General features: G+C 34.8%; 1 protein-coding gene across 50 annotated transcripts in view; it reads left to right on the forward strand.

The window, feature by feature from the left end:
- Positions 1-15,742, forward strand: part of MADD (MAP kinase activating death domain) — a 95,732-nt gene that overhangs the window by 27,297 nt on the left and 52,693 nt on the right. For 23 of the 50 annotated variants that reach the window (XM_087951393.1, XM_026671209.2, XM_087951399.1 and 20 more), the window contains 6 exons: positions 558-661; positions 3,669-3,862; positions 5,947-6,230; positions 7,072-7,211; positions 10,729-10,830; positions 15,100-15,202. In XM_087951393.1, the coding sequence (XP_087807519.1) occupies positions 558-661; positions 3,669-3,862; positions 5,947-6,230; positions 7,072-7,211; positions 10,729-10,830; positions 15,100-15,202 (927 nt within the window). Of the gene's footprint in view, positions 1-557; positions 662-3,668; positions 3,863-5,946; positions 6,231-7,071; positions 7,212-10,728; positions 10,831-11,905; positions 11,945-14,597; positions 14,658-15,099; positions 15,203-15,742 lie in introns of all 50 variants that reach the window. The other 27 variants (XM_087951362.1, XM_087951363.1, XM_087951369.1 and 24 more) reach the window with 4 other exon arrangements.

Consider the following 15,742-nt stretch of genomic DNA (forward strand, 5'->3'; position numbering starts at 1 on the left):
TAGCAGTTTGCTATTTTGGGGATTCCATCCTTATCTGACACTGTTTGATAAGTTGAGATGCTTTCCATGAGACACAGGAGAAAATGCTATTTTCTATTCCCTGAGTTGTCCCTGGGCATTCTTCTTTCTCTCTCTTGTTTACAGAGTTAGAATATGTTTTCTACATGTGCCATACATGTGGCAGTGATTGATATTAGGAATTCCTCCACTGTTTCCTTTTACCATTGGGAAAATGAGAAACTCCTTACTGCCTGTTTAATTCCACATAATTTATAATTTTGCCATAGAACATAGTTTTGCTCATCCTTTCAGGGTTTTCATTGTCATGGAGTTGAGAAAAACCTGCTTTTCCAGCCTGCTCTGGAAGGCAGGACAGATTTTCCTGCCGCAGTGATAATTCCAGACTGAAACCTGGCTATTAGCAGCAGGAAGAGGTACCTGGCCAAAGAAATAATGCTCTCTATACAACTAAGGTTATACAAATCCATGATAAAAAAAATTCTGCTAAATCTCTTACGTAATTTATTTTTTTTCTATTTTCTCTCCCTTTGCAACAGTGGGAGTGACAGTGTGGACTATGATGACTCCAGCTCTTCTTATTCATCCCTTGGTGACTTTGTTAGTGAAATGATGAAATGTGATATCAATGGTGATACTCCAAGTAAGTACCCTTGATCTGGAATGGAATGAAATAATAGAATAATGGAAAGTAAGAATTGGAAAGGATCTTGGAGATTTAGGTTAATCCTCTGCCCACTGCAAAAATCCATTACTGTAGCATCACTGACAGATAGTCACCCATCATTTAAATGAACACTTCCAGTGAAAAAGAGTCTTACATATCCCGAAGAGGTCTTTTTCATTACTGAACAGCTTTTACTGTTTCAAAATGTTTCCTAATGTCTAACTAGAATCTGTACCCTTATAATTTAAACCATTGTTCTTTGCTTGTCTTCTGGAGCAACTTTGAAAAGCCTGCTATATTTTCTACTTCGCAATCTTCAGGTACTTGAAGAGAGTTATCATGTTCCCCCACAGTCTTTTCTTCTCCAGACCTCAAACTTACAACCTTTTCCTTCTAAAACCCTGATTATCCATAGTCCAGTTTGTTAATGTATTTCCTAAAATGTCTCTGGAACTGGATATAATATTCCAGACATGGTCTCACCAGTACACAATACAAAGGAATAATGTCTACATGCAAACATGTAATGTCCAAATCAACAAAGTACATTATAGCTGTGATCAGTGTGCTTTAAAACACAGTATTATTTGGTATGCTGTGTGAATCCAGCCAGTTGTAGTTTATTTAGCAAACCTTAATTAAATAAACATTCATGTCCTATTGATTAAGAATGTCAGTGTGTAAGGCCCAAAGTCATTCTTGGAAATAAAAATTATGCTGGAGGCTAATACTACATTACATTCTGCAGTATACATGTAGCATCTTTTTTTTCCTTAAAAAGTTTTCACCTCTGCTTTTCATCCTGACCCTAGCAATTTTATTAATCCAAATTAGACAGAACTCAGATATAAAAGGAACTCGAATTTAAAAAGAAGAATATAAAATTCAAGCCTTTGCAGATGACCTGATATTCTTCATAGAAGACCCTTTGGAGACAGGAATATTTTAATTAGAGAATTAGCAAAATATGGAAAAGTATCAGGTGTAAAAATTAAAAGAGAAAAGACTAAAATGTTAACTAAAACCCTAACGGAGGAATAGAAAAGAGAATTAGAAAGGGCAACGGGACTCCAACTTGTAAAGAAAGTCAAATACTTAGGAATATGGCTAACCGCAAGATGCTCAACGATAAAAGAAGATAATTATATGAAATTATTGCATCAAATAAAAATTTGGAACATTGGGGGAAACTAAAATTATCATTATTATTATCATTATCGTGACTATCAAAATGAATATTTTACCGAAATTATTATACTTATTCCAAACAATCCCAATAAAATTAGATTAAACAACTATTTACAGAATTGAATAAAACTATGTTAAAATTTATATGGTCAGGAAAGAAAGGCAGAATAAAATTAATAGCATTACAGGACAGTAGAGGCAGAGGTGGCTTTGGACTCCCGGACTGGGAACTCTATTATAATGCAGCAGCACTGATTTGGATCAAGGAATGGGTAAATTTGAACAATAAAAGAATATTAACTTTGGAGGATCATGACCTACAGACAGGGTGGCATGTCTTTTTATGGGAAAAGAAATATACCTTCTGAGGAACTAATAATTCAAAAAAATCTAGATTGTGCTGAAATGGACAAATTGACATTAAAATTAAAAGAGAAAGAAGAGTCAGAGTATTACAAAATTTGGTATAATTGGTATAATTGGTTGAACAATAGAAATAAAGATAAAGGAAATAAGAAAATTACAGATAAAAGTATATTAATGTATATAAAGATGTATAAATGTAGATATTTACATGAGATTGGTGTGTATAATAATTTGTATAATAATGATGACACAGTACTGTTAAAATCAAGATTAATATGTGTAAAAGGTGAAAAGGAACAATAAAAATTACTATTAAAGAAGCTGAAGTTTATGACTTGCTTCAAACAATATTTTCTATACTTCTATAGATAATGATACAACCAGAAGTAACCTTTAGCAACTCTGGCTAAGATCAGTTACCTCAGGTTCTGATTAGCTTCTTTATTTATTCACAATAGTACTTTCTTAATCCAGATTAAGTTTCATCTTGTTCCATTCTGCAATTTTTAGTATACGTATGTTTAGGAATTTTACATCTTGTGATTCATGGAAGAAAAAAAGAATATAAATTATCTACACATTGGTGGTATTTCCTCACAAAAATTCTTATAGCTTCTCATAAACACTGGGGATCAAGAAAGTCAGGATTTTTCTAGCAACCACTTATGAGACAGGTTTTGAATCAGGATTTGAATCAACTATAATGCTACTTCAAAAGCTATTTTAGAATAATGCCACACTTGGTGGTACTGAAAAATACTTAATAATCTAAATTAAAAGGGTTGCACACACCCTGTGCATTTTTCTGTAGCATTGTCATCTGGTGGATTTAAACAATAACATCTTTATAATAATAACAGTCAAGAATGTGAACTTGGCATAAGTAAAACATGATTTAAGCTTGGGTAACCTTGAAAGCTAAGACTTTGTTACTAGTTAGTTGAGGGGGTCATTTGGGAATTCCAGAGTCAGTAAACTAGAGTCATAAATCATTTCCATAAGGCTGCCATGAAATTGCATAGGTGTCATCAGGAATCAAATTTTACTCAAAGATACCTTTATATTGTAAAGATTTAAAAGACAAAAGGTTGACTGCTTTTGTCCATAAAATATATAAATCTTCTAGCACAGAAATCGTTACATGGGATCATAAAATTAATTACAAATGTCTTTTGGGGAGGAGTATGGTTTTCCTGTGTGTGACGCTTGTAATGTTTTGTCACCGAGACATTGAACAGAAACAGGTCATTGAGGCCTACTCTCTAACCCTTTGTTCAGTTCAGAAATCCAAATAAAAGCATTCAAATAAAGACATCACCAGCAGGGTCTACCCTTTGTTTGAATTAGTCCTCTTTCCTTTGAATAACTAGTTCTATTTTGAACTGCTCTTATTGTTAACATGTTTTTTTTGGTCTAACGTCTCTTCCAGATGTGGACCCACTAACTCATGCAGCTTTGGGTGATGCAAGTGAAGTGGAGTTTGATGATTTCCAGGAATACTCAGCAGATATGGATGAACAGGCTCCAGACAGTGAGAATTCCCAAGATAATAACCAACCTCGGTCAAGTTCAAGCACTACAGCCAGCAGTAGTCCTAGCACCGTTATCCATGGGGTTAATCATGTAAGTAATAGACTAGATGGTAAAAAAAAACATAAGGCTTTTAAAGGAACAAATAGTTATAATTATGAAGGTTTAAATAGTAGTCAATGGGATGTCTGGTACCTTTCTGCTGAAATGGGATACTGGAATTTCAGTACAGGTAGTCCTCAACTTATGACCACAATTGAGCCCAAAGTTTATGTTGCTCAGTGAGAAATTTGTTAAGTGAATTTGCCCCGTTTTACGACTTTTCTTGCCATAGTTGTTAAGTGAATCACTGCAGTTGTTAAATTAGTAACACGATTGTTAAGTGAACTTGGCTTCCCCATTGACTTTGCTAGACAGTAGGTCACAAAAGGTGATCACATGACCCCGGGAGACTGCAACCGTTATAAGTATGAACCAGCTACTAAGTATCTGAATGTAAATCACATGACCATGGGGATGCTGCGATGGTCATAAGTATGAAAAATGGTCATAAGACACTTTTTCAGTGCCATGGTAACTTTGAATAGTCACTAAGTGAACTGTTGTAGGGCAAGGACTACCTGTATTCATCACAGCTCTTAGGAAACTGTTCATTGTTTATAGTTATTGCCTTTCATCAATCTGCGATTAGAGTTAAGGGACAAAGAGATAGATAATCAGTAGCTGGAGCTTTAGAGTAAAAAGCTCTGATTAACTGTCATGTTTAAATATGCAAACAAATATTTTAAAAAATGAAAAAGGGTTTGCAAGCCATAGGAACTGCATAAAAATGAAGAAAAAGACAGGAAATAACTGGATTTATTTTTAAAATCCTAACAAGAGATTGTGGAACTTTATGAGTTGAGTAAACTGGTTTGGTATAGTGGTTTTGGCATCAGGCTGCCTTAGGTATGAAGCCAGCTAGGTGATCTTGGGCCAGTCATTTTCTCTCAGCCCTAGGAAAGAAGGCAAATCACTTCTGAAAATTTTGTCAAGAAAACTAGAGGGACTAGGTGAGATGACAGTACAGTCACTTAGGTCAGATAGCCTATGTAAAAATTTGATTAACAAAAGAACATTAACTCAATGGCACAATAATAAAAAAAATTGAAATTTACAGGAATTTATTGCTAGACATATAGGAAATTTTCCACAGTAACTTCTGTCTGGTGGAATGTACTCCTTTTTGTTTGAGGATTGAACTACATGGTCTTAAAATGCAATAAATAAATGATAAAAAACACCAACCTACATGTTTAACTGAAAGCTACAAATTATTTTCAGCATTTTAAAGATTGTAATAATTTTAGGTGGTTTTACTTACACCACTTTACTTAAAATTCAGGATAGTACTGAGCTAGGATAATGATTAAAATGAGTAAAAATATTTGAGACAGTGTTAGAAATATTAGAAATTGAGTGAACATTGTAATATAGTACCAGCAAAGTTTATTTTTATATACTCTAGTTAGAAAATTCAATAATCACAAAGTGAACTGTGAATATGTACTGTGGCACAGCTATCCAGAATAGCTCAAACATGGCTTTTATTCATTTGCCTCCAGCCTTCCAAATGTGGCTTTGGCCTGCAACTTTCATCCTCCATTATTACACAGTCAAACTTAACATAACCCAGTTATCTTTTAGGTTTTTTTGTATCGTAAGGAGGAAATATTAGATGTTGTGCTAAGCCCACAACTGGCAGCTGGATTCAGCAAGTTGTTTAGAGAGGCACAGAAGAACTTGTTAATGGAAACTCAATATTGCTGGTATTACATGCTAATTCCTTCTGTAATATTTCAAATATTGTCCTATTTTTTTTTAGTCATGATTTCTTTAATGTATGGATAAACCTTTTTATCTGAATGCATCCACATAAAATAATATTTATAATAAAGCAAATACTTATATTGCTATTAGGTGCAGGAACCAAGTTGCAGAGAAGTTATCCTAACAGTGTGAATGTAATAAAACTTAGTTTAGCAGAAACAGTGCTAGAAATCAATAGAATGTTTTATGTTAAATTTGAGTTTATCATTAGTAAAATTATTATATTTTAAACTGTGATAGAATAGTTTATCATCATCTATGACGGAAAGCTTTAGCTGAAACAAATTCATGTCTTGTTCTCTGTACAGGAATCAGCTGATTCAGCAGAGGTAGAAGAGAAGATGGTAGTTGGATTTTCAAATCACCTTTCCAGCTTGCCTTTACAGCCAAATTTTCCCAAGGTGACTGTGGATCATCATCGTGAAAGCGAAAGTCCTTCATTCAGCTTGAATTCCACAGAAGGAATGGTGAAGAAACGAGAGTATGATAATCCATATTTTGAACCACAGTATGGATTCCCAACAGAAGAGGAGGAAGATGAGCAGGAAGAAAGCTACACTCCAAAGTTCCATCAGAATCTCAATGCCAGTCGGTGAGAATTGTTATATTCAGCATTGGTTTTTAAAATAAATTTGGTCCTTTCTGTGTGGTAGCATCCATTTTCTAAGAAATTTTCTGCAATTCAGCTACATTCTTAATTCTGGATTCATAGTATTCTTGTTTACCTTTATAGGAAGTAATATTTATGTCCCATATTAAAGATGCTAAAAACAATATGTAGGCTTCTTAGAGTGCAGGGAAGAGGCAAAAGTAGCAGTAGAAAGAAGAAAGTTGTGTGACTGTCCATGGACTTTATATTAATGTCATATGCTTCTGCATATCTTCAGTATATGAAATATATAATAGAGACAAAAATCTATGGATTACTTTAGCGAACCCTCTGGTACTTAGAATCTGGAGAACCAGACGATCCATTTTCAAAAGATTTGCACAGTAGGGAAGGATGGCATTATTTCTCTTGTTTGATATATTTGGGAGACAAAATGAAATTAAAGCCTTTCTTCACTACTGGTTAGCTGCAAAATGTGGGTGAGGGATTTGGGTTTGTGGAATACTGGGAGAGCTGCAGAGGGTTTTAAACAATCTATGCATTTTGGTTTACCCATGCGTACTGCGATAGATTTGCCTTATTTCCCATAAAATTCTGTATCTATCTTTAGATATTTATTTAACTGAGTGAATGATGAATGAATTTAATAATCCTGCCGGCCATGGCCTGCAGAATAAATGTTGCTTTGTGTAATGGTTTTCTGATCCTGTCATAGTTAAACACAAAGAAGTTTGCGATAATCGCAATGTTTTCCCATTTCTACTATGGCCGTAAATACAAAATGCTGCAAATAATGTGTTTCTTTTTTCCTGTTTTATTCAAGGCCTCCAAAACCTTTGCGTCCCAATAGTTTAAAGCTGGGAAATGACTCTGATGCAGAATCGGATTCTCATGCCAGTTCCCCAAATTCTACAATCTCCAATAACAGCAGTGAAGGTTTTGGGGGTATTATGTCTTTTGCCAGTAGGTATCCTTATTTCGTGCATACTGATTTAAATAATAGGAGGGAAGACGTGGAGAAGATATTCAAAGGGGGAAAAACCTACTGTGAAAGCAAGTTGTTAATCCTAGGTACCATGAAAGCCATGGTTCTGATTAATGCTGTATATGTGGCAGTCCTCCAATTATGGCTTTTATAGATGCATAAAAGAATAGGAGGTGACATTATTTTGTGAAAAAATGTAATGACAGATTTTATCCAAAGGTTAGGTCAGGTAGCAGATCTTGGAAAAAATGGTCTCTGTAGACTGGGTCAGGCAACTCAAACCTGAGTGGAAACTATGTACCTCAACAGTTGGTATTGATAACTATGTTTCCATGACCACTGCCTCTGAAAATATGTAATTATCCAGTCTATCTATTATAGCCATCACTATGATTTAGGGAACTTAGCATTTATCTTTTACTTCTGAATTCACAGTTTCTAGAACAATTAACATGCATTATTCTATGATCTCTTATGGAGAACTTTTCATGATACTGCAATTATTTTTTCAGTTTTACTAAATAATAATTGAACTTTCATCTCCATGTGATTTTGATAGACCATATCATTGTTGTTTTGGACCCCATAACATTTAACTATTAGTGAAATTGGTTTGAGGCTAATGGAATGTGTAATCAGAACACATCCTGTGATATAAAATGGATAACATGTTTTGTGAACTCTGAAATGTATTGGGGTCCCTGTTTGAAATGCTGTTTTTTGGCTGGGATGAGGTTGACATACATAAGGGTGCTATTTTGTTAGGCATGTACTAATTTAATAATGCTGTTTTTTACAGTGTTTGTGTTTGAAGCATCCATGTTATTATATAAAGGCTTAAGAGTAATTCCTCCTGCTCTGCTATACCTTTTTGAAATTCTGCTTTAAATATTAATAGTTTTCTTTTTAAGTAATTTTTAAATGTACTTTGTGGTTGTTAATAACTTTATGCTTTAGAGGGGAAATTAGGTACAGCTGCTGTATATTAAATAAATGAATTCAGTGGTAAATTAAAAAAAAAAGAAATGGAGTTCACAGACATGTTTAATAGAATTTTTGGCTGATACTAGTTCCATATGTTGGATATTGTTATAGGTCTTTGGCCAGCTTTGAAACTGAAATTCTCCAGTTAAGATGGCCATCAAGCAATCACAGATATTTCTTTGCCAGTAAACAATTATTTTCCTTTCCTAATAAGAGCCATTTTGGACATGTTAATATGTGGGGGAGAAGATAGTACCGTTGGCTTGTCCCTCCTCTCCCTAGTGATTCTTAGATGTACTCGCAGTCTATCTTACTCATTTTAATTAGCAATGATTTTCAAAGGAAGTTTGCAATATTACTTTTTAACAGGATGGATAAAAATTGATGATTTTTTTTAAAAAATGGATTTCTTAAAATTTAAATGGGATTTTTTTTATTTGTATCACATTTATTTTAATAAAATGCTTTTGGAGTAAAAAATCTATCTAAAGATAGTTTTCTATTTAAGATACATTAATAATTTAGTTTATTCAGCATGAAATGGAGCTTAGTTATATAGTATGAGGCTGTATATTCTGCAATATTTACATTTTTGTAAATGAATCCAATTTCAATGAATCCAAGCTCTGCAAGCTGAGATAACATGCATTCTAAATAGGAAACCTTCATTTTGTTTACAAATAATAATATTAAAGATTCTAATTGCCAGCAAGAATGAGTCCTTACATTTAAAGAGCACCTGTAATTTCAGATCGATCGTGGCAGTGCCTGATAGCGCGCATCAACTCATCCGCTGCCGCCATGCCCCTCACCTGGTTGTGTCATTGTCACATCACCAGCCATCCCATTAAAATGAATGGGACTGCTGGTGAGTCAACAGTGGGTCAGAGGAGGAGCCACTGCGGGACAGAGATGACAGTTGCTCTTTAAAAATTACGATTTAAATCAAGTTGATTTAAATCGACTTTATTTAAATCAACTCCACCCTGCTTTCTAAGAAGAAGCACAGTTTGAATTTGAATTGTGTGACTCCAGTCAGTGCTATAGTCTTTTTAGGAGTAGTGGTTTAGTCTGTTTTGGAAGGGATTCGAGAGAGTTCTTGGCCTTGATGTTGCTACTCAGTATCTAGTCAGCAATATTAGCCAGTGAAGATTTTGCTCTGAGCTGATGTGCCAAGAAGACTGGCAGGCTTGAGTAAAGAACAGACATACCTCAGCTATATTAAAATTTGGGTTACTTGGGGTTACATTTATCTTCTGTAAATTGTACAGGAAAATTTGAATTTTTTTTTGAAATACTTGAGTCTCTCATGTCATTTTAGTTAGTTATGGTTTGTTTTCTAGTATAATTTAAAGGAGTGGTTGTTTCAAAATATTTTTGATCAATTGACTTTAAAAAAAAACCCAGTAGTGATTGAAGAAAAGGGCTTTTGAGTAGTAGCAAATAGTAGTTGCTCAGGAGGATCCATCAGGCTCCCTTTCAAATATACTCTTAAAAATGATTACATTTTACCTTTTTGATAAGATGCTATGAAGTTACAACAATTTTTTTAAAAAAACATCAGTGATATATATATTTTTTTAAAGCAAGTGAGTTTCTTTTCATTAACTTTTGATGCTGCCTATTTAGTTCTTAATTGTCATCTTAATTACAAGTGATATGCATTTTCTTAAAGAAGAATGCAAAATTCTTTTTTGTCAAATTAAAATAGATGATTTGTGATTAATTACTATACATCAGATATCTGAAAAATGTGATGCAAAAAAAAAATTAGAATTTTTAAAAATGCATGTATTTAAAATTATTTTGTAAACTAATGAGGTAGAAATGCATAGGGAGATAAAATAAGTGAACCATTTATTCTACCTCTTCTCTTCCTATTGTATGTCCAGAATGTGCCTCAAATACTTCTAATCAAAAAAAATATGAAGAGACAGAATCTGCCATTGATGGCCTAAGTAAAAACATAAATAGGACTTAAATGCTAAATTTGTGCATTTAACAAATAGGTGATGAAATTGAAATAGAAAGTTTGTTCCTGATATATTCTTCTTCTTTGTTCTAGTTTTGATTTTGACAATAATGTCCCATTAGTGGTCTTCTGTTGATTATAATTTATATTTTTAAAAGATGCATATTAAATGCTGTCATGAAGATGACAGCAAGTTTGCTATAGTGGTTAAGGCATCAGGCTAGAAAGCAGGAGACAGTGAGTTCTAGTCCTGCCTTAGCCACAACGGCAGCCGGATGACCTTGGGCCAGTCACGTTTTCCTGGCCTAAGGGAAAACACTTCTGAAAACCTTGCCAAGAAAACTTTTAAGGACTTGGCCACAGACGATCTTCAAGAATTAGACATGACTGAAAGGAAGGGAAAAAATGTGAAGATACATATTAAGTTACTTCCTAATCTGAGAAGGATAGAAATGAGCTCACATATAAATAGCTGAATAAATAGTCAAATGAAATAAGGGAATGATTAGATTACTTGATATATTTTCTTTTTATTATAGGTAGCCTATACAAGAACCACAGCACAAGCTTTAGTCTTTCCAATTTAGCACTTCCATCCAAAGCTGTGAGAGACAAAACCACTCCATTTCCTAGTCTGAAAGGTAATTGTTTTCATTGCCAGTTAATGCTTTCATAATTGATTGCCAAGTAATCACAAAATATATCCTCTTCCCCAATGAAATAGGACAATGAAAAAAATAGGAATCCTGAGTGGATGTTTTTCAGATCTCTATTCATGGCATGTATGGAACATACATTGGAATGGCAGCAACCATTGAAGTATACTTAGTGTGGCTTTGTTCATATGTCTTCTTACCTTGATAACATTTTACTATATCAGTCATGCGGAACACTAATATGGGAAAGATGTTTTAAGAGCCTTCATATAAACTAACTTTTAATGACCTCTACATATAAATGTTTGTTAGATGGGAAATTAATTTGAGATTGAATATATTAATAATCTTTCTCATGGGAGCTGTTGCAGTTAATTACGTGGGATGCAAAGGTGTCCCCCAGAAATCATATTAATGCAAAAATAATGACACACGGCAATAGAGGTAACCCTTGACTTATGACCCCCAATTGGGACTGGAATTTCTGTTGTAAGCTGTTGCTTCATAAGTCAAGTGAAATCCATTTTATGATGGTTGTTAAGCAAACACCACAGTCATAAGTGGGATTCCATTCTTCCAAACGGTTGGATTTTGCTGGGAGCCATCAATAAAGGTCACAAATAATGATCACAGGACACTGCAGTTGGTCATAAATGCGAATCAGTTGTCAAAGTCAAGAACTAGCTCTATTGTGTAATGAATCCCATTCTCTTCTACTTGCATCCCAATTTGTGACTAAAATTCTTAAGACACAATGTGTCATGGCCTTATATTTCCTGTGGATAGTCATGGCTGGACCATTCAGCAATATGAAGAGTGAAGAATAAATACAGGTTGTAGAAGTTACGTTATTTTATATCTACTACAGTCAATATTAGTCAGATTTACTAATGAACCTAAGCCTTATCATTTTTTTGTACTTGGACTTTTTGGTTGCTCAGCTAGAAGGAGGCTTTGTTTGCCTTTTCAGTTCTTGTATATGATTAGAAAATTATATTTTTTTCTTTGTAATAAGTTGATTTTATTTATTTCTTCCCCTTCTCCATTTTCATCGGTAAAGATTACTTTAATCTGGAAGTGGGAAGGGATATGGATAAAGGTTGGTATAATGTCTTGCTAACATTTGACCTTTTAATGATAAAGGCCAAACGTTGGTTTTGTGTTGCTGCCTTAAAGTTTGCTTTGGATAGCATAACTTTCTTTCCTGGGTGTGTGTTTTTCTGTAAAATATACATCCACAAATGATTGGGAGCCGCCCAGAGTTTGATATAAGATGGACGGCTATATAAATGTTTTAAATAAATAAAATAGTAACTGAAAAGGAATGTGAGTACTCTAAAATTCCTGCATGATATCTCAGAATGTTTCCATCTGCTTACATTCTAATGAGCATATTTTTATGGCTCACATTTCTGTTAAGTAAATCTAATATTAATAACACACATTGGAAGAAAACAGTGATGGGTGTTTCCATTTCTTTTCATGTTTTTGTCTCATTTTCTGTAATTTATCATTTTTTGACAACTCCTCCTGTTCAGTGTGATCTCTTGTTATACGTTATACCAATTATATTTTTAACCTTTGAAATAGTTTCTTTGCCTGTACTTCTGCCTTTTTGATAAATAATATATAAATAGGGGTTCCCACTTTTTTTGAGTGAATATTAGAACAATATGGGGCTTTTAACAAGATAGCAGATAAACTTTGTCATGAAATGCCAATTTCACAGAAATATAAGTTTATGAGGCTAAAAGGAACTAACCCACAATATAAATTATATGACTGAGATTGACTCTAATCTTCAAAACACAAATTATTTTGTTCAAGGTCAGTGTCAAACTCTCATCTTTCTTTCTCTGGATCATCCACGCAAAATGCATACTGTATTTATTTATTTATCAAATTTAGAAACTGCCATCTTCCTCTCACAGGAATTGTGCAACTTATCTTACGGACAGACTCACACTCACATATGTAGGGGCTTCTTCAGGGAATGTCAGAAAGTCAAGATGGCAGTTGTGACCCTGCAAAGATATCCCCCATCTTTTTTTTTTTTTAATGCATGCATGTAAAAAAGGGCAGGGTTTCAGTTTTGTGGTTACAACCACCATCTTGACTTTTTTGACCAACCCCGCACAAATGTACATGCACATAGTCAGATGCTTTCTTACCTTCTCCCACTTCCCTCATTGTTTGTAGCCTTTCCTGCTTCCTCCTCAGGATATTCCTCTTGTAGCTCTCCTGCTGCAACTCCCTCTTCTTACAAAGCAGTGGGTTCCACCTTTTCCTCTTCAATTTAGGCATGGTTGATGTTTGAATCAGAGGCATTTAGGGAATAAAAATTGCAAGCGGCTGAAAACCAGCTCTTTACTTTAAATTGTTTGCTTTGTAACTAGATTTTTTAAAAAAGCTTAAGAATTAGCAGGGTGTCAGTTTATGAATAGGTGAGTAGATATGAGACTTGTCTTTCTTAAGAGTCATAATAGTAATGGATAGTATAGTAGCAAAGTTAACGTATATTGAATTTTTAAAAACATATTTAACCAAAAGGAAGACAATCCAGAATTTTTTTTAAAAAAGAAAGATTGGACAGAACAATATTTATGTGCTTCTGCTCCTTTACTGAATTCTCAACAAATATAATTCTCCCACTTTAGAAATAAACTATTTGTGGAAACAAAATATGCTTCCTTTCAGGTAAATAAAGTATTAGAAAACTTTGCAGAAAATTCACTACGTATAGTCAGGGGTGGGCTTCAAAAATTTTAGGTTCTCTGCCCGGTTGCTTGGGTGGGCATGGCCATGGTGGGCATAGCCTAGTTGGCCTCCTGCACCATAGCGGGGCGGGTGTTTTTGCCTTCCCCGGGCTCCGGAGGCTGTCTGGAAGCTGGAAACGGCCCCATTTCTGGCCTTCCCAAACTTCCGGGAGGCCCATTTTTTGCCTTCCCTGAGCCTCCGCGTGCGCCCTGCGCTTACCTGCATTTAATATGGGCCGCGTGGGGACTCCTGGGAGGGGAGGGGATGGGTGGGCAGGGCCAGGCAGGAGTGGGATTGGGGGTTCTCTGAACTGCACAAAATCATAGCTAGGGGCTCTCCTGAACCCCTTTAAACCCCCAGCAGCCCATCCCTGGGTATAGTATCTCATTAGATTCCATTTCTCAATATTTTATTATCCTTTTCAGCAATTCCTTTTAGATTTGAGTTTAATGTACCTTCCTTCATTTTCTTAAAGGAAAGTAATTTGTTTTTGGAACAAAAAATATAATTTTGAATGGAATACACAGTTACCTTCCAGCTTTATAATAACTTTAAAATCAGTTTAAGGGCAAATCTATACTGCAAATATGAGGTGGCTGTATGTTTTTAAACTTTAACAAGAAGGAAGAAATTAGAAATTTTGCGGTAAGAGTTGGGGGATTAGGAAATCTATAGCTCCAGCAATGAAATACACTATACTGTTGAGGGAGTTTTATGTGAAAGTGATGATGTTCAACTATTTTATTCTAATTATTGGTAATCTGAGACTTGGTTCAGTGCAACACCAGTGTAAATGCATGAATAAGAGAGAATATAGTGTTATGGTCTTCTTGCCCTCCCAAGACTACTGGTAGTTTTATTTAGTTGATTTTACCTCCCACTCCCTGATTATTCCTACAGCACTTAATCAACAATGAGGGAAGCTACTAATTTAATCTATAAATTTTGGTGGTGATTTTACTAGTATACTACTAATTGTTTATTTTGTGTCCCAGTATTTGGGCTAAATACTATAATGGAGATTATTACTGAAGCTGGGCCAGTAAGCAACGAAGGTGGGTCCTTTGCATCATGAGTTGTGCATGACATACCAATTCCCAGTAAGCATTTTGTGCCTGTCTTTGGGCAACTTTACCACTGGTAACCAAGATTGTATGGTCTCTACTAATCACTTTCCCATATCACATTATGCTTTTCCATATGTTGTCGAATTTGAAGATGGTTCTTGTGGCAGAAATGCATGCAGAGCAGCTGAGCTTCTCCTGCTTTTCACCTTCTGCTCTTACTACCATCTTCTCTTTTGTCTCATTCCCATTACTGTTTTCTGCCGATGTATGATGCAGTAATACAAAATATGCTGCTGCTTTTTCAAGTTTTTTTGTACGTCCTTTTAAACAGAATGTTAGCTAATTCCTGTGTGTCTCATTAGTAGCATTTATGGACTTAAAACATCTTTCTCAGCAAATGTTTTCTCATTCTGCCCCTTTACTCATGCAGGAAACAGGCGAGCACTTGTAGATCAGAAATCTTCTGTTATAAAGCACAGCCCAACAGTGAAAAGGGAATCTCCTTCACCACAAGGACGAACCAGTAATTCCAGGTAAAAAAAATGTAAAGCATAGTTTGGCAAGTAGCTTTTTTTACATTGCCTAATTTCTGAAGCTTCTGCAACTACTACCTGCCTTCTCTGTTGAAGTCAGTTGCCTGGAAGAGAGAGAAAACAGCAAAACAACGAATGGGATCTTCTATTTTTAACTTTATGTCAACAGCTACTTGCTTCATTTTTAAAAAATATATATTTGCTATTCTTATAGACTGAGAATTTTACGATGTCTCCTAGAAGCCATACATGATCACCACACAAACAGACAAATCATATGTCCCTAGCCGGCATTTCAAATCTTCTCGTGGAGTACCCCTCATCCCAGTAATCAAGTCCATCCATCTTGCTGCTAGTCGTCGTCTTTTCTGTTTCTTTCTATCTTTCTTAGCACTGTAGACTTAAAAGAGCTAGGTCTTCTCATAATATGTCCAAATATCATAATCATCAGCCTGGTCATTTGTACTTTGAGCAAAATAGGTTTTCTCCAATTCAAAGTTTAGAATATTTTTGCTTCTTCAAAATACAGCTTACACTGTA

The sequence above is a fragment of the Notechis scutatus genome, chromosome 1 (genome assembly GCF_049901735.1).
Source record: "Notechis scutatus isolate UNSWTSFEM ecotype Mainland chromosome 1, rNotScu1.2, whole genome shotgun sequence".
Lineage (NCBI taxonomy): Eukaryota > Metazoa > Chordata > Lepidosauria > Squamata > Elapidae > Notechis > Notechis scutatus.